The sequence below is a fragment of the Oncorhynchus mykiss genome, chromosome 28 (genome assembly GCF_057628025.1).
Source record: "Oncorhynchus mykiss isolate SJ-2025 chromosome 28, ASM5762802v1, whole genome shotgun sequence".
In the NCBI taxonomy this organism is placed as follows: domain Eukaryota; kingdom Metazoa; phylum Chordata; class Actinopteri; order Salmoniformes; family Salmonidae; genus Oncorhynchus; species Oncorhynchus mykiss.
In genome coordinates this window covers 40,804,132-40,827,608 of record NC_143049.1, presented here as the reverse complement: position 1 = coordinate 40,827,608, position 23,477 = coordinate 40,804,132, and the positions used below count along the sequence as shown (strand labels likewise).

Below are 23,477 nucleotides of genomic sequence, written 5' to 3'. Positions count from 1 at the left end.
GAATGAAGACGACACGAGATGGGGGGGGGGGGATGAAGCAACAAACCCTCTAAATCCACCCTCAAACTGACAAAGGTCCCCGCTGTGGTAAATCAGCCATCACGCCAAACTACATTGGAGTTTACCTTCATATTAGAAGCTGACATTCTTAAAAAAATTTTTTTTTTAAAAAAAAGCCATCCAACAGGAAATGGTGCTAGGGCAACTCCCATGAACATCTCCGTATGCATTAAGATAATAAAATGTGGATCATGTGATGGCGATGTCATGACGATGTCATCAAGAGACGAGGCTCTGAAAGTAGGAACACTTGACAGACAAAAGTCATTGAGGGTGCGTCTGAAAATGGCACCCTATTAGCCTATACAGGGCACTACTTTAGACCAGAACCCTATTTCCTATATAGGGCACTACTTTAGACCAGAACCCTATTTCCTATACAGGGCACTACTTTAGACCAGAACCCTATTTCCTATAAAGGGCACTACTTTAGACCAGAACCCTATTTCCTATACAGGGCACTACTTTAGACCAGAACCCTATTTCCTATACAGGGCACTACTTTAGACCAGAACCCTATTTCCTATACAGGGCACTACTTTAGACCAGAACCCTATTTCCTATACAGGGCACTACTTTAGACCAGAACCCTATTTCCTATACAGGGCACTACTTTAGACCAGAACCCTATTTCCTATACAGGGCACTACTTTAGACCAGAACCCTATTCCCTATACAGGGCACTACTTTAGACCAGAACCCTATTTCCTATACAGGGCACTACTTTAGACCAGAACCCTATTTCCTATACAGGGCACTACTTTAGACCAGAACCCTATTTCCTATACAGGGCACTACTTTAGACCAGAACCCTATTCCCTATACAGGGCACTACTTTAGACCAGAACCCTATTTCCTATACAGGGCACTACTTTAGACCAGAACCCTATTTCCTATACAGGGCACTACTTTAGACCAGAACCCTATTCCCTATACAGGGCACTACTTTAGACCAGAACCCTATTTCCTATACAGGGCACTACTTTAGACCAGAACCCTATTTCCTATACAGGGCACTACTTTAGACCAGAACCCTATTCCCTATACAGGGCACTACTTTAGACCAGAACCCTATTCCCTATACAGGGCACTACTTTAGACCAGAACCCTATTACTTTTGACCAGAGCCCGGGAATCGGGAATAGGGTGCCATTTTTGGACGTAGCCCAAGTCTGGACAGGACGCAGTAAGACTATTCTGTGACCTTACTGAAATAGTATACTTTAAGGCCTACTGTAAGTAGGACACACCTCTTCATCTTCCTCTTCCTCTTCCTCTGAACAACTGTCATGTTGATGCAGGCCCTGAGCGATGGATGCGGTGAGAGAAGCCGCCTTGGGCTCCAGGTAGCACAGACACAGCGCCAGCGGGAAGGACAGCGTGAGGGCGTAGGGCACCGAGAACGACGTGGACAAGAGGAAGAAGAAGATGAAGAGGAAGCAGGGGATGAGGGAGGGTGACCTGAACGGACGGAAGTGCTGCACGCTCTCAGGGAGGAAGGTGAGCTCCGTGATGTCGGGGAAGGTGAGGTAGCCATCCTCGTCTAGGTAAGAGGAGAGGTCGGGGAGGTGCAGGGAGAAGGAGAACAGAGTGCCGCCCCGCCTCCCGTGGGCCTTCAGCTGTTCTAGACGCTGTTTCCGGGCCGACAGGAGTAACACCTGCTCCTCTAGGAGGGCGGCGGCGCGGTCCGCTTTGGCCTGGCGCCGACGGCACCCCGCAGAGGATTTAACCGGGCTGACGGACGCACAGCGTTTACGGGACGCGTTCTCCCTGCGCCGCCGACGGACCTTAGTGGAGGCCACGGGGGAGGAAGGGAGGGAGAGCTCAGAGCGGAGGGGGTCACGGGAATACAGGCACGGGGAGCGCTGAGGGAGGGAGTGCGGACGGGAGATGGTTTGGATGTTGAGTCAATACATGTGAGCAGAATGGACGGGAGATGGTATGGATGGTGAGTCAATACATGTGAGCAGAATGGACGGGAGATGGTACGGATGGTGAGTCAATACATGTGAGCAGAATGGACGGTGAGTCAATACATGTGAGCAGAATGGACGGGAGATGGTATGGATGGTGAGTCAATACATGTGAGCAGAATGGACGGGAGATGGTTTGGATGGTGAGTCAATACATGTGAGCAGAATGGACGGGAGATGGTATGGATGGTGAGTCAATACATGTGAGCAGAATGGACGGGAGATGGTATGGATGGTGAGTCAATACATGTGAGCAGAATGGACGGGAGATGGTATGGATGGTGAGTCAATACATGTGAGCAGAATGGAAGGGAGATGGTATGGATGGTGAGTCAATACATGTGAGCAGAATGGACGGGAGATGGTATGGATGGTGAGTCAATACATGTGAGCAGAATGGAAGGGAGATGGTATGGATGGTGAGTCAATACATATGAGCAGAATGGAAGGGAGATGGTATGGATGGTGAGTCAATACATGTGAGCAGAATGGAAGGGAGATGGTATGGATGGTGAATCAATACATGTGAGAAGAATGGAAGGGAGATGGTATGGATGGTGAGTCAATACATGTGAGCAGAATGGACGGGAGATGGTATGGATGGTGAGTCAATACATGTGAGCAGAATGGAAGGGAGATGGTATGGATGGTGAGTCAATACATGTGAGCAGAATGGACGGGAGATGGTATGGATGGTGAGTCAATACATGTGAGCAGAATGGACGGGAGATGGTATGGATGGTGAGTCAATACATGTGAGCAGAATGGAAGGGAGATGGTATGGATGGTGAGTCAATACATGTGAGCAGAATGGAAGGGAGATGGTATGGATGGTGAGTCAATACATGTGAGCAGAATGGACGGGAGATGGTATGGATGGTGAGTCAATACATGTGAGCAGAATGGACGGGAGATGGTATGGATGGTGAGTCAATACATGTGAGCAGAATGGACGGTGAGTCAATACATGTGAGCAGAATGGAAGGGAGATGGTATGGATGGTGAGTCAATACATGTGAGCAGAATGGACGGGAGGAGAAAAGAAAAGGCTAATTAGACAAGAAGCAGTCAGTTGTAGTATAGCAGTGGGTAAATAAGCTGGAAGCATTGGGGGAAATTCATAATAACGGCCAAGTCATTCGCTGTAGGGAGTTCAGTCACTGCTGTGCAATGTACAGAACAACTGGACCAATTCAAGAGGGTGCAATGAAATGAATGTCAAAATGTTGTTTTCTTCGCCCTATGTCATCATCAATTACACAGAATGAATCATTAGATTGTTCTCTACAATATTACCACCTTAATAGACTTGACAGTGTAAAATATTATTTTTGTTTTATGTTTGTTTCAAAAAAAACAAAAAAACGTTTTAACCCCTTTTTCTCTCCAATTGGTAGTTACAGTCTTGTCTCATCGCTGCAACTCCCTGTACGGACTCGGGAGAGGCGAAGTTCGAGAGCCGTGCGCCCTTCTAAGACCATGCCAAGCTGCACTGTTGTGAGGTTTCTGCTGGATCCACCTCCAAATCAAGATCAATTTGATACCTTCGTCATCATGTTCACCTCCAGATCCTTGGCTTTCAATGCCTATATTGGCGATCAAACTACGTTGAGAGGGGGCCGTTTCTATGGCGATTTAAAGGGAAAGACTCAGAAATACACAACGAAAACAGGAACAGACGGTCTCTCGCGGAGGGTGGATATTGAAATTTAGTCTGTTAGCTTTGTAAGTAGATATATACAGAACAAAATAAATGCAACAACTTCAATGATTTTACTGAGTTACAGTAGATAGAAAGAAATCAATTGAAATGAATGAATTAGGCCATAATCTATGGCTTTCACATGACTGGGCAGGGGCGCAGCCATGGGTGGGCCTGGGAGGGCATAGGCCCACCCACTTGGGAGCCAGGTCCAGCCAATCAGAATACGTTTGTTTTTTTTAACCACAAAAGGGCTTTATTATTTACAAAGATACTCCTCAGAGAAATAAGATTTTTGTGCGTATGGAAAATTTCTGTGATCTTTTAATTTCAGCTCATGAAACATTGGGAGCGACACTCGACATGTTGCATTTATATTTCTGTTCAGAATATATTTAGTCCTCATTTAGTTTTGTATTCAGTGGATTTCATTTAGAAAAATCCCCTCTTTTCACTCACAAACCTTAACACGCCGCTAGTAAATTAGCCTGTCAAGTTGACGTCGGAAGTTAGCGCCGTTCTGCCAAGTAGCGAGCCCACAGTTCTACTGAGGCAGTGACCACTTTCTGATCATGCCTGTGATGACGTTCAAATTCACTTAAAAACATGCTACATTCTCAGAGCAAAATCGGCTGCCACTTTCTTTTAGAGACATTGGGTTTGGACTGTTGTTTTACAGACGGCACATTCGATTAAATGGACATATTTGTATAAACCTTGAAATAATGAATCCTTTTGTGGGGTGACACCCCTATACTCTAAAAAAGGAAATGACACTCCTTAACCGTTCAGGAGAAGACTTGAGAGGTTCATCTAGGCATGGGTTGTGAAGACTTATCGTACTTTCTACCTTTGTAACGTCCTTTGACAGTAACATAGATGTTGTAACGTCCTTTGACAGTAATATAGATGTTGTAACGTCCTTTGACAGTAATATAGAGGTTGTAACGTCCTTTGACAGTAACATATCTGTTGTAACGTCCTTTGACAGTAATATAGAGGTTGTAACGTCCTTTGACAGTAACATAGAGGCTGTAACGTCCTTTGACAGTAATATAGAGGTTGTAACGTCCTTTGACAGTAACATATCTGTTGTAACGTCCTTTGACAGTAATATAGAGGTTGTAACGTCCTTTGACAGTAACATAGAGGCTGTAACGTCCTTTGACAGTAACATAGAGGCTGTAACGTCCTTTGACAGTAATATAGATGTTGTAACGTCCTTTGACAGTAATATAGAGGTTGTAACGTCCTTTGACAGTAACATATCTGTTGTAACGTCCTTTGACAGTAACATAGAGGTTGTAACGTCCTTTGACAGTAACATAGAGGCTGTAACGTCCTTTGACAGTAATATAGAGGTTGTAACGTCCTTTGACAGTAATATAGAGGTTGTAACGTCCTTTGACAGTAATATAGAGGTTGTAACGTCCTTTGACAGTAATATAGAGGTTGTAACGTCCTTTGACAGTAATATAGAGGTTGTAACGTCCTTTGACAGTAATATAGAGGTTGTAACGTCCTTTGACAGTAATATAGAGGTTGTAACGTCCTTTGACAGTAATATAGAGGTTGTAACGTCCTTTGACAGTAATATAGAGGTTGTAACGTCCTTTGACAGTAATATAGAGGTTGTAACGTCCTTTGACAGTAATATAGAGGTTGTAACGTCCTTTGACAGTAATATAGAGGTTGTAACGTCCTTTGACAGTAATATAGATGTTGTAACGTCCTTTGACAGTAGTATAGAGGTTGTAACGTCCTTTGACAGTAACATATCTGTTGTAACGTCCTTTGACAGTAATATAGAGGTTGTAACGTCCTTTGACAGTAATATAGAGGTTGTAACGTCCTTTGACAGTAATATAGAGGTTGTAACGTCCTTTGACAGTAATATAGATGTTGTAACGTCCTTTGACAGTAATATAGAGGTTGTAACATCCTTTGACAGTAATATAGAGGTTGTAACGCCCTTTGACAGTAATATAGATGTTGTAACGTCCTTTGACAGTAATATAGAGGTTGTAACGCCCTTTGACAGTAATATAGATGTTGTAACATCCTTTGACAGTAATATAGAGGTTGTAACGTCCTTTGACAGTAATATAGAGGTTGTAACGTCCTTTGACAGTAATATAGATGTTGTAACGTCCTTTGACAGTAATATAGAGGCTGTAATGTCCTTTGACAGTAATATAGATGTTGTAACGTCCTTTGACAGTAATAATGTTGTAACATCCTTTGACAGTAATAATGTTGTAACGTCCTTTGACAGTAATATAGAGGTTGTAACGTCCTTTGACAGTAATAATGTTGTAACATCCTTTGACAGTAATATAGAGGTTGTAACGTCCTTTGACAGTAATATAGAGGCTGTAACGTCCTTTGACAGTAATATAGAGGCTGTAACGTCCTTTGACAGTAATATAGAGGTTGTAACGTCCTTTGACAGTAATATAGAGGCTGTAACGTCCTTTGACAGTAATATAGAGGCTGTAACGTCCTTTGACAGTAATATAGAGGTTGTAACGTCCTTTGACAGTAATATAGATGTTGTAACATCCTTTGACAGTAATAATGTTGTAACATCCTTTGACAGTAATAATGTTGTAACGTCCTTTGACAGTAATAATGTTGTAACATCCTTTGACAGTAATAATGTTGTAACGTCCTTTGACAGTAATATAGAGGTTGTAACGTCCTTTGACAGTAATAATGTTGTAACATCCTTTGACAGTAATAATGTTGTAACGTCCTTTGACAGTAATATAGAGGTTGTAACGTCCTTTGACAGTAATATAGAGGCTGTAACGTCCTTTGACAGTAATATAGAGGTTGTAACGTCCTTTGACAGTAATATAGAGGTTGTAACGTCCTTTGACAGTAATAATGTTGTAAGATCCTTTGACAGTAATAATGTTGTAACGTCCTTTGACAGTAATAGAGGTTGTAACGCCCTTTGACAGTAATATAGAGGTTGTAACGTCCTTTGACAGTAACATAGAGGCTGTAACGTCCTTTGACAGTAATATAGAGGTTGTAACGTCCTTTGACAGTAATATAGAGGCTGTAACGTCCTTTGACAGTAATATAGAGGTTGTAACGTCCTTTGACAGTAATATAGAGGTTGTAACGTCCTTTGACAGTAATATAGAGGTTGTAACGTCCTTTGACAGTAATATAGAGGTTGTAACGTCCTTTGACAGTACTGACAGTGATAAAGCAACATCAGGGAGTAATGTCCATGGATAGACAGCCGTTTAGGATTCCGTCAATCTAGAGTTATTTTATTTACAATAAATCACGATCAACGAACTAGCCGGCTATCTTTGGTAAACAACCAGAAATAACTATTGACTAAAGCTGAACTTCAATGTGTTTTTGTGTCAATTAGACTATGACCATTTCAAGCTTAACTTTCTAAAAAAAAAATATATATATATATATATATATGATCTCAGAATATTTCCGAATATGTCTTCAAGTTAGCGGGCTAAGTCATTGATATTTCTTCGCAGCACAACCCCTCCGGTTGTCATATAGAACGGACTCAGAGCAAGGAGGCATTGAAGTTTATAGGATCTGTTTTTCAGCTTGTGAGTGTAACTTCAACTCAGAGTTGCTAGGTCGCCCTGGATCAATCATATTGGTCCTTTGCTAATGGCACTCTTTAAAACAAACCAAACCTCTAAGACTAACCCCATTGGCTAATATGAGGAAGGAGGAGGATGATGATGTTTACCTTGTTGTCGTGTCTGAGGGGGGTTGAGGGGACATTAGGATCTGACGTCTCTGTAGCGTCGGTCTGTCCCTCCTCTTCCTCGGCCTTCTCCTCCTCCGCCTTCTTCTCCGGCGTTACCGTGGTGATCAGGTCTCCAGCGGCGACAGCTTTGGCGGGCGTGGCTTCCCTCATCAGGGTGTCGTGGTTCTCTGTTACGGGCGCTGGTAGGAGGCACGGTGAGGGTTTATAGAGGAAACCAAACATTAGTTAACTGAGGATGTACCACACAGAGAAGTCATGACCTTAGGAACTGATCTAGGATCAGCTTACTGTCCCAAACACTAGTTCTCTGTATGGTTCACCCTCAGGTAAGTCATGACCTTAGGAACTGATCTAGGATCAGCTTACTGTCCCAAAATCCTAACCGTAACATTAGATATACCAAAGGGGCAGGGTGACTGCTTTGTTGTTGTTTAAGCAACACATTGTGCCTTTTACATTAGTGGGGGGTAAAACTCAAACTTCCAACACACCGACAGCACCACGGTACACGGCCCCTGAGGTACACGGCCCCTGCGGTACACGGCCCCCGCGGTACACGGCCCCCGCGGTACACGGCCCCCGCGGTACACGGCCCCCGCGGTACACGGCCCCCGCGGTACACGGCCCCCGAGGTACACGGCCCCCGAGGTACACGGCCCCCGCGGTACACGGCCCCTGCGGTACACGGCCCCCGCGGTACACGGCCCCCGCGGTACACAGCCCCTGCGGTACACAGCCCCTGCGGTACACAGCCCCCGCGGTACACAGCCCCCGCGGTACACAGCCCCCGCGGTACACAGCCCCCGCGGTACACAGCCCCTGCGGTACACAGCTCCCGTGGTACACAGCACCATCTGCATATGTACGCGACATAAGATCAACATTTACCTTCTGCTACCATTTCTGTCAAAACGGTCTACGCATACAGTTTTTAAATCGCATTGGAACGCTACATACAACATAGGGCACCACACAGAACACACAGAACACACTGAACACACAGAACACACTGAACACACTGAACACACTGAACACACTGAACACACTGAACACACAGAACACACTGAACACACTGAACACACTGAACACACTGAACACACTGAACACACTGAACACACAGAACACACTGCAACTGCCTCTGCAAGGCAAACGCAGCGTTTTTCATTGGGGAAATGAATGTCTTTCTGGTGTACAAAAATGTACCGACGCTGTCGGTGTGATCGAAGCTTTAGTCTTACAGAAACACAGACTCCAAGACTATGACTGGTTTTAACAACCTGTGGATATCCCCCCTTTGCCCGTTGACAGAATCAATAGGTGTGGTGGTTTAGAAAGAATGTCCACACTAGCATAGCAGTTAATCTAAGAGACTCTATTTCAAGTATATAGCATACTACTTAGAATGAGGTAACGCATTGTGAACATTTAAACACAGTTAATGAATAAGTATATAGCCTCCACATTGACTCTGTACCGGTACCCCCTGTATATAGCCTCCACATTGACTCTGTACCGGTACCCCCTGTATATAGCCTCCACATCAACTCTGTACCGTAACACCCTGTATATAGCCTCCACATTGACTCTGTACTGGTACCCCCTGTATATAGCCTCCACATTGACTCTGTACTGGTACCCCCTCTATATAGCCTCCACATTAACTCTGTACTGGTACCCCCTGTATATAGCCTCCACATTGACTCTGTACTGGTACCCCCTCTATATAGCCTCCACATTGACTCTGTACTGGTACCCCCTGTATATAGCCTCCACATTGACTCTGTACCGGTACCCCCTGTATATAGCCTCCACATTGACTCTGTACTGGTACCCCCTGTATATAGCCTCCACATTGACTCTGTACTGGTACCCCCTGTACATAGCCTCCACATTGACTCTGTACCGTAACACCCTGTATATAGCCTCCACATTGACTCTGTACTGGTACCCCCTGTATATAGCCTCCACATTGACTCTGTACTGGTACCCCCTGTATATAGCCTCCACATTGACTCTGTACTGGTACCCCCTGTATATAGCCTCCACATTGACTCTGTACTGGTACCCCCTGTATATAGCCTCCACATGAACTCTGTACCACCGTCCAAGCTGCGCGACATGGTGTAGCGTTTGGAGGAGGAGCGTTCGAAGATGGGCGCGGCCCTGATGATCTGAGAGGAGACTCTCCGGGTCTGAGCCTGGGTTCTACCGCTGTAGCGGAACTTAGAACCAAGACCTAGGAACTTCTTCGGGGGGGCCTCTGGAGACACCAACCTGACAGAGGAGAAAAACAGTTAAATTCAACCATTATGTGATAAAAAATAAAACAAATCTGTATATTTTACAATAATAATACATTTAATTTACAGTACATCAAAACAGATCTCAGACATGTAACCCAATTTGATTTAAAATAATTTTAAAAATGTAAAATCATTTTGGGGCGGCAGGGTAGCCCAGTGGTTAGAGCGTTGGACTAGTAACCGGAAGGTTGCAAGTTCAAACCCCCGAGCTGACAAGGTACAAATCTGTCGTTCTGCCCCTGAACAGGCAGTTAACCCACTGTTCCTAGGCCGTCATTGAAAATAAGAATTTGTTCTTAACTGACTTGCCAAGTAAAATAAAAGGTAAAATAAATAAATACATTTTGTCTGTTCTTAAAGGGATGAATCAACCCTATATCTGGAGATAAAAATCACTTTGCTTGTTACATTTTACAGTAAAGATCTGATTAAAGATAAGTTTTCATTTTTTATAATGTTCTGCGGTGTTGCCTTCAGAAAGTATATACACACCGTCGACCTTCGACCTTATGTTGTGTTACATACAGCCTGAATTTAAAATGGAGATTTTGTGTCACTGGCCTACAACACATTTGACAAATTATTTATTTATTTTTGACCCCTTTTTCGTGGTATGTTGTAGTAGCTACTATCTTGTCTCATCGCTAAAACTCCCGTACGGGCTCGGGAGAGACGAAGGTTGAAAGTCATGCGTCCTCCGATACACAACCCAACCAGCCGCACTGCTTCTTAACATCCAACCCGGAAGCCAGCCGCACCAATGTGTCGGAGGAAACACCTGGCGACCTTGGTTAGCGCGCACTGAATAGCCCTCCCTAACCCGGCCCGCCACAGGAGTCCTTGTCTCATCGCTGGTGCGCGATGAGACAAGGACACCCCTAACGATCAAGCCCTCCCTAACCCGGACGACGCTAGGCCAATTGTGCGTTGCCCCACGGACCTCCCGGTCGCGGCCGGTTACGACAGAGCCTGGGCGCGAACCCAGGGACTCTGATGGCACAGCTGGCGCTGCAGTACAGCGCCCTTAACCACTGCGCCACATTCGACATTGAGACATTAAAGACATGATCAGAAGCATAGTATATTAATAAGGAATGACAGAGACTGGGTCTCAATCAGTATTCAACCTCTTTGTTACAGCAAGCCTAAATAAGTTAATGAGTAAAAATGTGCTTAAGAATTCAAAAAATAAGTTGCTTGGATTCAATCTGTCATTTTTTTAATGACTACTTCATCTCTGTACCCTACACATACACAATTATCTGTAAGGTCCCTCAGTGGAGAAGTGCATTTCAAACACAAAGACCAGGGAGGTTTTCCATTGCCATTCCCAATGCCTCTCAAAGAAGGGGATCTGATAATGGTGGAGATGGCTGCCGTTTTACGGGCTCCTAACCAACTGTGTCATTTTGTTTGTTTTTTTCTGCTTTTGTAACTTATTTTGTACGTAATGTTTCTGCCACCGTCTCTTATGACCCGAAAATTGCTTCGGTCAGAACTCACCTCGAACTGGACAAAGATTTTTTCTTTAATGAGGCCAATATAAGGATATACTGCTTTGTCAAGACAAGGCCCAAATCCCAGTCATCAGCGTGAAGAAAAGACAGAGGAAAGGGGGTAGGAGGGCGAGGTGCAAGTAAGAATTCACTCTCAAAGGACTTTACAACAGCTATATTACTGTAAACCACCACTTCCCTCTGTTTTATTGGCCAACTTCCGTCATTGGAAAACAGACTGGACGATCTACGATTAAGACTATTCTACCAACGGGACATTATAAACTGTAATATCTTATGTTTCACCGAGACGTGGCTGAACAATGACACAGATAATATAGAGCTGGCTGGCTTCTCCGCTCCTAGTGGCCGGGGACTTTAATGCAGGTAAACTTAAATCAGTTCTACCTCATTTCTACCAACATGTCACAGAGGAACCAGATTAGGGAAAAAACCTCTAGAACACCTTTTGACAGAGCTTGAAGAATTTCTTTAAGAATAATTTGCAATATTGTACAATCCAGGTGTGCAAAGCTCTTAGAGACTTACTCAGAAAGACTCACAGCTCTTAGAGACTTACCCAGAAAGACTCACAGCTCTTAGACTTACCCAGAAAGACTCACAGCTGTAATCACTCTTAGAAACTTACCCAGAAAGACTCACAGCTGTAATTGCTGCCAAAGGTGATTCTAACATGTTTTGAAATTTTATATTTCTGTATTTAATTTTCAATGAATTTACTACATTTTTCTACAAACATGTTTTCACTTTGTCATTATGAGGTATTGTGGGTAGATGAGTGAGGGAAAAAAAACATTTTGAATTCAGGCTGTAACACAACAAGATGTGGAATAAGTCCAGGGCTATGAATACCTGAAGACTCCGTATCAAATCGTAAGGACAAACATCTCTTACCTGAAGAACGTGTGGTGCTCGACACAGGTCTTCCACAGCCTCTTGGCTGCACGGTGGTTAGGGAGCTTGAAGCCAATCGTGCTCTCAAACTGCTCAAACTGCAAGAGATGGTGATGAGGGAAGGGGGAGAGGAGAGAAGGGGGAGAGGAGAGGAGAGAGGAGGGAAGGGGGAGAGGAGAGGAGAGAGAGAGAGGAGAGGAGGGAAGGGGGAGAGGAGAGGAGGGAAGGGGGAGAGGAGAGGAGGGAAGGGGGAGAGGAGAGGAGGGAAGGGGGAGAGGAGAGAAGGGGGAGAGGAGAGAAGGGTAGGAGAGGAAAGAAGGGTAGGAGAGGAAAGAAGGGGGAGAGGAGAGAAGGGTAGGAGAGGAAAGGGGCAGTGGTCATGTCAGAACAGAAGCAATTAAATGTCCTTAAATATAGTAGTCTGCAACTTTTAATTCATTTCCCAAATAGAAAGTAATGTTATGACTAGGGACAAGAGGTTTTCACTGACCACATAACGTAACCAGGAAAAACCCCGGGTCACAAAGGAGTCATCTGACTAGGCCCCGGGCCACAGAGAAGTCGTCTGACTAGGCCCCAGGCCACAGAGAAGTCGTCTGACTAGGCCCCGGGCCACAGAGAAGTCGTCTGACTAGGCCCCGGGCCACAGAGAAGTCGTCTGACTAGGCCCCGGGCCACAGAGAAGTCGTCTGACTAGGCCCCGGGCCACAAAGGAGTCGTCTGACTAGGCCCCGGGCCACAAAGGAGTCGTCTGACTAGGCCCCGGGCCACAGAGAAGTCGTCTGACTAGGCCTCGGGCCACAAAGGAGTCATTTTTCCTGGTCAAGTCACATGGTAAAACACCTGACCCGGTTTGTAACAGATCTACAGTTGTTGTTGATGTTGTTGGTGTGTTTACCTCTCCGGGGCGTATCTTGATGTAGAAGTTGTTTCTCTTGTAGGAGATCTTGAGGACCTTGGGCCAGGCGAACCGGTTGATTCTCAGTCTGTCTCTGTAGATGAGCAGACCACTGGAGCACACGCCTAGCATGATCTCTACGCCTTCAGAGTCCTGGAACACATTCAATTAGTACACAAAGAAGGAGTTTCAGTATGTATACCCCTTCACTAGGAAGTATGAAACAGAACCACAACGCTGAGAAGGCAGTGAGATTCTTCTCTTTCTCTAACAGCCGTGGAGGGAGGAAGGGTAGAGGATGGGCAAGCGTTGGGTGCTGACGGTAACCGGCTACGGACAGGCAGGCGGATACCGGAGCATGGCTTCGTCTCTCACCTCCTACTCTACATGTACACGACGTGAGGGACGGGTGTATCTGGGGTCCGGGGGGGGGTGTGGGGGGGGGGGGGGACACACACATTGGAGAGGGTGATGATGGGTAAAAACAAGCCACAGTTAGCATGACGGCCGCTAAGCTAAAGCCATGCGTGAGTAATAAACACACCACACGATGCAGAGGTCGCTTACCTCCCCTTTAGCTGGAGCCAAACACTCAAACAGGCTTCCCACCAACTAGCCAGGTGGTTTAATGAGAGGAGAGAAAACAACAATGCTGATACTGATCCGATTTAACGAGTCAAGTGGATTATTAAATGGCGAAAAAATTAATCTGTATTCATAGTGTACTAGTGGATGGGAAGCTACTTCTCCCTGTTCCTCACTACTAATCTGTATTCATAGTGTACTAGTGGATGGGAAGCTACTTCTCCCTGTTCCTCACTACTAATCTGTATTCATAGTGTACTAGTGGATGGAAGCTACTTCTCCCTGTTCCTCACTACTAATCTGTATTCATAGTGTACTAGTGGATGGAAGCTACTTCTCCCTGTTCCTCACTACTAATCTGTATTCATAGTGTACTAGTGGATGGAAGCTACTTCTCCCTGTTCCTCACTACTAATCTGTATTCATAGTGTACTAGTGGATGGAAGCTACTTCTCCCTGTTCCTCACTACTAATCTGTATTCATAGTGTACTAGTGGATGGGAAGCTACTTCTCCTTGTTCCTCACTACTAATCTGTATTCATAGTGTACTAGTGGATGGGAAGTTACTTCTCCCTGTTCCTCACTACTAATCTGTATTCATAGTGTACTAGTGGATGGGAAGCTACTTCTCCCTGTTCCTCACTACTAATCTGTATTCATAGTGTACTAGTGGATGGAAGCTACTTCTCCCTGTTCCTCACTACTAATCTGTATTCATAGTGTACTAGTGGATGGAAGCTACTTCTCCCTGTTCCTCACTACTAATCTGTATTCATAGTGTACTAGTGGATGGGAAGTTACTTCTCCCTGTTCCTCACTACTAATCTGTATTCATAGTGTACTAGTGGATGGAAGCTACTTCTCCCTGTTCCTCACTACTAATCTGTATTCATAGTGTACTAGTGGATGGAAGCTACTTCTCCCTGTTCCTCACTACTAATCTGTATTCATAGTGTACTAGTGGATGGAAGCTACTTCTCCCTGTTCCTCACTACTAATCTCTATTCATAGTGTACTAGTGGATGGAAGCTACTTCTCCCTGTTCCTCACTACTAATCTGTATTCAGTGTACTAGTGGATGGGAAGCTACTTCTCCCTGTTCCTCACTACTAATCTGTATTCATAGTGTACTAGTGGATGGAAGCTACTTCTCCCTGTTCCTCACTACTAATCTGTATTCATAGTGTATTAGTGGATGGAAGCTACTTCTCCTTGTTCCTCACTACTAATCTGTATTCATAGTGTATTAGTGGATGGAAGCTACTTCTCCCTGTTCCTCACTACTAATCTGTATTCATAGTGTATTAGTGGATGGAAGCTACTTCTCCCTGTTCCTCACTACTAATCTGTATTCATAGTGTACTAGTGGATGGAAGCTACTTCTCCCTGTTCCTCACTACTAATCTGTATTCATAGTGTACTAGTGGATGGAAGCTACTTCTCCTTGTTCCTCACTACTAATCTGTATTCATAGTGTACTAGTGGATGGAAGCTACTTCTCCCTGTTCCTCACTACTAATCTGTATTCATAGTGTACTAGTGGATGGGAAGCTACTTCTCCCTGTTCCTCACTACTAATCTGTATTCATAGTGTACTAGTGGATGGGAAGCTACTTCTCCCTGTTCCTCACTACTAATCTGTATTCATAGTGTACTAGTGGATGGGAAGCTACTTCTCCCTGTTCCTCACTACTAATCTGTATTCATAGTGTACTAGTGGATGGAAGCTACTTCTCCTTGTTCCTCACTACTAATCTGTATTCATAGTGTACTAGTGGATGGAAGCTACTTCTCCCTGTTCCTCACTACTAATCTGTATTCATAGTGTACTAGTGGATGGGAAGCTACTTCTCCTTGTTCCTCACTACTAATCTGTATTCATAGTGTACTAGTGGATGGAAGCTACTTCTCCCTGTTCCTCACTACTAATCTGTATTCATAGTGTACTAGTGGATGGGAAGCTACTTCTCCTTGTTCCTCACTACTAATCTGTATTCATAGTGTACTAGTGGATGGGAAGCTACTTCTCCCTGTTCCTCACTACTAATCTGTATTCATAGTGGACTAGTGGATGGAAGCTACTTCTCCTTGTTCCTCACTACTAATCTGTATTCATAGTGTACTAGTGGATGGAAGCTACTTCTCCCTGTTCCTCACTACTAATCTGTATTCATAGTGTACTAGTGGATGGAAGCTACTTCTCCCTGTTCCTCACTACTAATCTGTATTCATAGTGTACTAGTGGATGGGAAGCTACTTCTCCCTGTTCCTCACTACTAATCTGTATTCATAGTGTACTAGTGGATGGAAGCTACTTCTCCCTGTTCCTCACTACTAATCTGTATTCAAAGTGTACTAGTGGATGGGAAGCTACTTCTCCCTGTTCCTCACTACTAATCTGTATTCATAGTGTACTAGTGGATGGAAGCTACTTCTCCCTGTTCCTCACTACTAATCTGTATTCATAGTGTACTAGTGGATGGAAGCTACTTCTCCTTGTTCCTCACTACTAATCTGTATTCATAGTGTACTAGTGGATGGAAGCTACTTCTCCCTGTTCCTCACTACTAATCTGTATTCATAGTGTACTAGTGGATGGAAGCTACTTCTCCTTGTTCCTCACTACTAATCTGTATTCAAAGTGTATTAGGCAACGCCATTCCTCCTTAGTTGACTCTTTTAAGGGACCATCATCAATAGGTCAGTCCCACCTAGATGGGACTGACAACCCTAACCCTAGATGGGATACTTTCACTGTTCAAAGTGCTTGTGATAACTGACCAGTATCTGACATCGGGATCAACAGTGAAGTTTTCAATGTGTTGAAATGAGTGGTGTGTCAGTCTGGCAATCTGACGCTGCTGGCCTGGTCTGTCTGTCTGTCTCTCCGCGTCTGTCTGTCTGCCCGCCCGCCTCTCTCTCTCTCCGCGTCGGTCTGTCTGCCCGCCTCTCTCTCTCCGCGTCTGTCTGTCTGCCCGCCTCTCTCTCTCCGCGTCGGTCTGTCTGTCTGTCTGTCTCTCCGCGTCTGTCTGTCTGCCCGCCTCTCTCTCTCCGCGTCGGTCTGTCTGCGCGCCTCTCTCGCTCTCCGCGTCAGTCTGTCTGCCCGCCTCTCTCGCTCTCCGCGTCAGTCTGTCTGCCCGCCTCTCTCGCTCTCCGCGTCAGTCTGTCTGCCCGCCTCTCTCTCTCTCCGCGTCAGTCTGTCTGCCCGCCTCTCTCTCTCTCCGCGTCTGTCTGTCTGCCCGCCTCTCTCTCTCCGCGTCGGTCTGTCTGCCCGCCTCTCTCTCTCCGCGTCGGTCTGTCTGCCCGCCTCTCTCTCTCCGCGTCGGTCTGTCTGCCCGCCTCTCTCGCTCTCCGCGTCAGTCTGTCTGCCCGCCTCTCTCTCTCCGCGTCGGTCTGTCTGCCCGCCTCTCTCTCTCCGCGTCGGTCTGTCTGCCCGCCTCTCTCTCTCCGCGTCGGTCTGTCTGCCCGTCTGTCTCTCTCTACATCGGTCTGTCTGTCTGTCTGTCTCTCTCTCTCTCTCTACATCGGTCTGTCTGTCTGTCTCTCTCTGCGTCGGTCTGTCTGCCCGTCTCTCTCTACATCGGTCTGTCTGTCTGTCTGTGAAACTAACAGAGATGGTAACAGTCAGTGAAACTAACAGAGATGGTAACAGTCAGTGAAACTAACAGAGATGGTAACAGTCAGTGAAACTAACAGAGATGGTAACAGTCAGTGAAACTAACAGAGATGGTAACAGTCAGTGAAACTAACAGCGATGGTAACAGTCAGTGAAACTAACAGCGATGGTAACAGTCAGTGAAACTAACAGCGATGGTAACAGTCAGTGAAACTAACAGCGATGGTAACAGTCAGTGAAACTAACAGAGATGGTAACAGTCAGTGAAACTAACAGAGATGGTAACAGTCAGTGAAACTAACAGAGATGGTAACAGTCAGTGAAACTAACAGAGATGGTAACAGTGAAACTAACAGAGATGGTAACAGTCAGTGAAACTAACAGCGATGGTAACAGTCAGTGAAACTAACAGAGATGGTAACAGTCAGTGAAACTAACAGAGATGGTAACAGTCAGTGAAACTAACAGAGATGGTAACAGTCAGTGAAACTAACAGAGATGGTAACAGTCAGTGAAACTAACAGAGATGGTAACAGTCAGTGAAACTAACAGCGATGGTAACAGTCAGTGAAACTAACAGCGATGGTAACAGTCAGTGAAACTAACAGAGATGGTAACAGTCAGTGAAACTAACAGAGATGGTAACAGTCAGTGAAACTAACAGCGATGGTAACAGTCAGTGAAACTAACAGCAATGGTAACAGTCAGTGAAACTAACAGCGATGGTAACAGTCAGTGAAACTAACAGAGATGGTAACAGTCAGTGAAACTAACAGAGATGGTAACAGTCAGTGAAACTAACAGCGATGGTAACAGTCAGTGAAACTAACAGCGATGGTAACAGTCAGTGAAACTAACAGCGATGGTAACAGTCAGTGAAACTAACAGCGATGGTAACAGTCAGTGAAACTAACAGCGATGGTAACAGTCAGTGAAACTAACAGAGATGGTAACAGTCAGTGAAACTAACAGAGATGGTAACAGTCAGTGAAACTAACAGCGATGGTAACAGTCAGTGAAACTAACAGAGATGGTAACAGTCAGTGAAACTAACAGAGGTGATAACAGTCAGTGAAACTAACAGAGATGGTAACAGTCAGTGAAACTAACAGCGATGGTAACAGTCAGTGAAACTAACAGCGATGGTAACAGTCAGTGAAACTAACAGAGATGGTAACAGTCAGTGAAACTAACAGAGATGGTAACAGTCAGTGAAACTAACAGAGATGGTAACAGTCAGTGAAACTAACAGCGATGGTAACAGTCAGTGAAACTAACAGCGATGGTAACAGTCAGTGAAACTAACAGCGATGGTAACAGTCAGTGAAACTAACAGCGATGGTAACAGTCAGTGAAACTAACAGCGATGGTAACAGTCAGTGAAACTAACAGCGATGGTAACAGTCAGTGAAACTAACAGCGATGGTAACAGTCAGTGAAACTAACAGAGATGGTAACAGTCAGTGAAACTAACAGAGATGGTAACAGTCAGTGAAACTAACAGAGATGGTAACAGTCAGTGAAACTAACAGAGATGGTTACAGTCAGTGAAACTAACAGCGATGGTAACACTCAGTGAAACTAACAGAGATGGTAACAGTCAGTGAAACTAACAGAGATGGTAACAGTCAGTGAAACTAACAGAGATGGTAACAGTCAGTGAAACTAACAGAGATGGTAACAGTCAGTGAAACTAACAGAGATGGTAACAGTCAGTGAAACTAACAGAGATGGTAACAGTCAGTGAAACTAACAGCGATGGTAACAGTCAGTGAAACTAACAGCGATGGTAACAGTCAGTGAAACTAACAGCGATGGTAACAGTCAGTGAAACTAACAGCGATGGTAACAGTCAGTGAAACTAACAGCGATGGTAACAGTCAGTGAAACTAACAGAGATGGTAACAGTCAGTGAAACTAACAGAGATGGTAACAGTCAGTGAAACTAACAGAGATGGTAACAGTCAGTGAAACTAACAGAGATGGTAACAGTCAGTGAAACTAACAGCGATGGTAACAGTCAGTGAAACTAACAGAGATGGTAACAGTCAGTGAAACTAACAGAGATGGTAACAGTCAGTGAAACTAACAGAGATGGTAACAGTCAGTGAAACTAACAGCGATGGTAACAGTCAGTGAAACTAACAGAGATGGTAACAGTCAGTGAAACTAACAGAGATGGTAACAGTCAGTGAAACTAACAGAGATGGTAACAGTCAGTGAAACTAACAGAGATGGTAACAGTCAGTGAAACTAACAGAGATGGTAACAGTCAGTGAAACTAACAGAGATGGTAACAGTCAGTGAAACTAACAGCGATGGTAACAGTCAGTGAAACTAACAGCGATGGTAACAGTCAGTGAAACTAACAGAGATGGTAACAGTCAGTGAAACTAACAGAGATGGTAACAGTCAGTGAAACTAACAGAGATGGTAACAGTCAGTGAAACTAACAGCGATGGTAACAGTCAGTGAAACTAACAGCGATGGTAACAGTCAGTGAAACTAACAGCGATGGTAACAGTCAGTGAAACTAACAGCGATGGTAACAGTCAGTGAAACTAACAGCGATGGTAACAGTCAGTGAAACTAACAGAGATGGTAACAGTCAGTGAAACTAACAGAGATGGTAACAGTCAGTGAAACTAACAGAGATGGTAACAGTCAGTGAAACTAACAGAGATGGTAACAGTCAGTGAAACTAACAGAGATGGTAACAGTCAGTGAAACTAACAGCGATGGTAACAGTCAGTGAAACTAACAGCGATGGTAACAGTCAGTGAAACTAACAGCGATGGTAACAGTCAGTGAAACTAACAGCGATGGTAACAGTCAGTGAAACTAACAGAGATGGTAACAGTCAGTGAAACTAACAGAGATGGTAACAGTCAGTGAAACTAACAGAGATGGTAACAGTCAGTGAAACTAACAGCGATGGTAACAGTCAGTGAAACTAACAGCGATGGTAACACTCAGTGAAACTAACAGAGATGGTAACAGTCAGTGAAACTAACAGAGATGGTAACAGTCAGTGAAACTAACAGAGATGGTAACAGTCAGTGAAACTAACAGAGATGGTAACAGTCAGTGAAACTAACAGAGATGGTAACAGTCAGTGAAACTAACAGAGATGGTAACAGTCAGTGAAACTAACAGCGATGGTAACAGTCAGTGAAACTAACAGCGATGGTAACAGTCAGTGAAACTAACAGCGATGGTAACAGTCAGTGAAACTAACAGCGATGGTAACAGTCAGTGAAACTAACAGCGATGGTAACAGTCAGTGAAACTAACAGCGATGGTAACAGTCAGTGAAACTAACAGAGATGGTAACAGTCAGTGAAACTAACAGAGATGGTAACAGTCAGTGAAACTAACAGAGATGGTAACAGTCAGTGAAACTAACAGAGATGGTAACAGTCAGTGAAACTAACAGCGATGGTAACAGTCAGTGAAACTAACAGAGATGGTAACAGTCAGTGAAACTAACAGAGATGGTAACAGTCAGTGAAACTAACAGAGATGGTAACAGTCAGTGAAACTAACAGCGATGGTAACAGTCAGTGAAACTAACAGAGATGGTAACAGTCAGTGAAACTAACAGAGATGGTAACAGTCAGTGAAACTAACAGAGATGGTAACAGTCAGTGAAACTAACAGAGATGGTAACAGTCAGTGAAACTAACAGAGATGGTAACAGTCAGTGAAACTAACAGCGATGGTAACAGTCAGTGAAACTAACAGAGATGGTAACAGTCAGTGAAACTAACAGCGATGGTAACAGTCAGTGAAACTAACAGCGATGGTAACAGTCAGTGAAACTAACAGCGATGGTAACAGTCAGTGAAACTATCAGAGATGGTAACAGTCAGTGAAACTAACAGCGATGGTAACAGTCAGTGAAACTAACAGAGATGGTAACAGTCAGTGAAACTAACAGCGATGGTAACAGTCAGTGAAACTAACAGAGATGGTAACAGTCAGGCAGCAGTCCTGCTAGAGCGGAGGAAGATGGCCCCAGGCAGTTGGCTCACAGCACATACAGACATTGAAGTAGCAGCCCAGTGTTGGTGTTAAGCATGGTATCGACATCACTGATGACATCACTGAGACAGCAGCGGTGCATTGGAAGGACTAGCAGAGTGCCTCTGACAAAGCAGTGAAGTGAGGGAGAGAGTTTGGTGTGGTGTGTGTGTGTGGTGTGGTGTATGTAGGTATGTGGTGTGTGTGGTGTATGTGGGTATGTGGTGTTGTGTATGTAGGTTGTGTGGTGTATGTAGGTGTGTGTGTGTGTGTGTGTGTGGTGTATGTAGGTGTGTGTGTGGTGTATGTAGGTGTGTATGTGTGTGTGTGGTGTATGTAGGTGTGTGTGTGTGGTGTATGTAGGAGTGTGTGTGGTGTATGTAGGAGTGTGTGTGGTGTATGTAGGTGTGTGTGTGTGTGTGTGTGGTGTACGTAGGTTGTGGTGTCTGTGTGTGTGTGTGTGGTGTATGTAGGTGTGTGTGTGTGGTGTACGTAGGTTGTGGTGTCTGTGTGTGTGTGTGGTGTATGTAGGTGTGTGTGTGTGTGTGTGTGGTGTATGTAGGTGTATGTAGGTGTGTGTAGGTGTGTGTGTAGGTGTGTGTGTAGGTGTGTGTGTACCTTGGCGTGATGCAGGTCTACTCCATACATGGACAGTTTCTTGGCATTCTCCAGAAAGTGTAACTCTGCTTCAGCTGGGGTCATCCCTCTGAAAACAGACATCAGGCATCAACTACATGTCCTGTAACTACGGGGCTCAGAGATGTCCTGTAACTACGGGGCTCAGAGATGTCCTGTAACTACGGGGCTCAGAGATGTCCTGTAACTAAGGGGCTCAGAGATGTCCTGTAACTACGGGGCTCAGAGATGTCCTGTAACTACGGGGCTCAGAGATGTCCTGTAACTACGGGGCTCAGAGATGTCCTGTAACTACGGGGAAAATCTATTGCCGGACATACTTGTAGTTCTTGTGTAGGTCCATGACCTTGTCCTCGAGTTCCTTGGTGTGGTTCGGAGCGAAGCGGAGCTCACTGTTGTACTCCGTCTCCTCGGGGTCGTAGTCCCCCAGCTCTGACTGGACCGTGTAGGAGCCCAGTATGGTGTGGGTGGTGAAGGAACAGGGGAGACGACCAGACACCATGTCATCACGCAGCTGGAGACACAGGTAGTACCTAGAGAGAGAGGGGGGGGGAGAGAGAGAGGAGGGAGAGAGAGAGGGGGGGGGGAGAGAGAGAGAGAGGGGGAGAGAGAGGGGGAGAGAGAGGGTGAGAGAGAGGGGGGAGAGAGAGGAAAGAGAGAGAGGGGGTGAGAGAGAGGGTGAGAGAGAGAGGAAAGAGAGAGAGGGGGTGAGAGAGAGAGAGAGAGAGGAGAGAGAGGAAAGAGAGGAGGGAGAGAGAGAGCAGGGAGAGAGAGAGGAGAGAGAGAGAGCAGGGAGAGAGAGGAAAGGGAGAGAGAGAGGAGGGAGAGAGAGAGAGGAGGGAGAGAGAGACAGAGAGAGGAGGAGAGAGGGAGAGAAGAGGGAGATGAGAGAGGAGAGGGAGATGAGAGAGGAGAGGGAGAGGAGAGAGGAGAGAGAGAGAGGAGAGAGCAAGAGAGGAGGGGGGAGAGAGAGCAAGAGAGGAGGGGGGAGAGAGAGCAAGAGAGGAGGGGGGAGAGAGAGCAAGAGAGGAGGGGGGAGAGAGAGCAAGAGAGGAGGGGGGGAGAGAGAGCAAGAGAGGAGGGGGGGAGAGCAAGAGAGGAGGGGGGGAGAGCAAGAGAGGAGGGGGGGAGAGCAAGAGAGGAGGGGGGAGAGCAAGAGAGGAGGGGGGAGAGCAAGAGAGGAGGGGGGAGAGAGAGCAAGAGAGGAGGGGGGAGAGAGAGCAAGAGAGGAGGGGGGAGAGAGAGCAAGAGAGGAGGGGGGGAGAGCAAGAGAGGAGGGGGGGAGAGCAAGAGAGGAGGGGGGAGAGAGAGAGAGGAGGGGGGGAGAGAGAGAGAGGAGGGGGAGGGAGATGGGGAGGCATAGGGGAGAGAGAGAGGAATGGGGGAGAGAGATGGGGAGGCATAGGGGAGAGAGAGAGGAATGGGGGAGAGAGATGGGGAGGCATAGGAGAGAGAGAGAGAAGGAGGGGAGTAAAACAGAGAAGGGGAGAGGGGGGGAGAGAGAGA

At 45.5% G+C, this 23,477-nt stretch overlaps 1 protein-coding gene across 50 annotated transcripts in view; it reads right to left on the bottom strand.

The window, feature by feature from the left end:
- Positions 1 to 23,477, bottom strand: part of epb41l3b (erythrocyte membrane protein band 4.1 like 3b) — a 95,678-nt gene that overhangs the window by 32,499 nt on the left and 39,702 nt on the right. For 44 of the 50 annotated variants that reach the window (XM_090226003.1, XM_090225984.1, XM_090225961.1 and 41 more), the window contains exons 7-12: positions 22,292 to 22,504; positions 21,954 to 22,041; positions 13,111 to 13,263; positions 12,213 to 12,310; positions 9,597 to 9,772; positions 7,478 to 7,677 (exon numbers count right to left, since the gene is read on the bottom strand). In XM_090226003.1, coding sequence (XP_090082129.1) covers positions 7,478 to 7,677; positions 9,597 to 9,772; positions 12,213 to 12,310; positions 13,111 to 13,263; positions 21,954 to 22,041; positions 22,292 to 22,504 — 928 coding nt within the window. Of the gene's footprint in view, positions 1 to 1,310; positions 1,926 to 7,477; positions 7,678 to 9,596; positions 9,773 to 12,212; positions 12,311 to 13,110; positions 13,264 to 21,953; positions 22,042 to 22,291; positions 22,505 to 23,477 lie in introns of all 50 variants that reach the window. The other 6 variants (XM_090225965.1, XM_090225958.1, XM_090225959.1 and 3 more) reach the window with 1 other exon arrangement.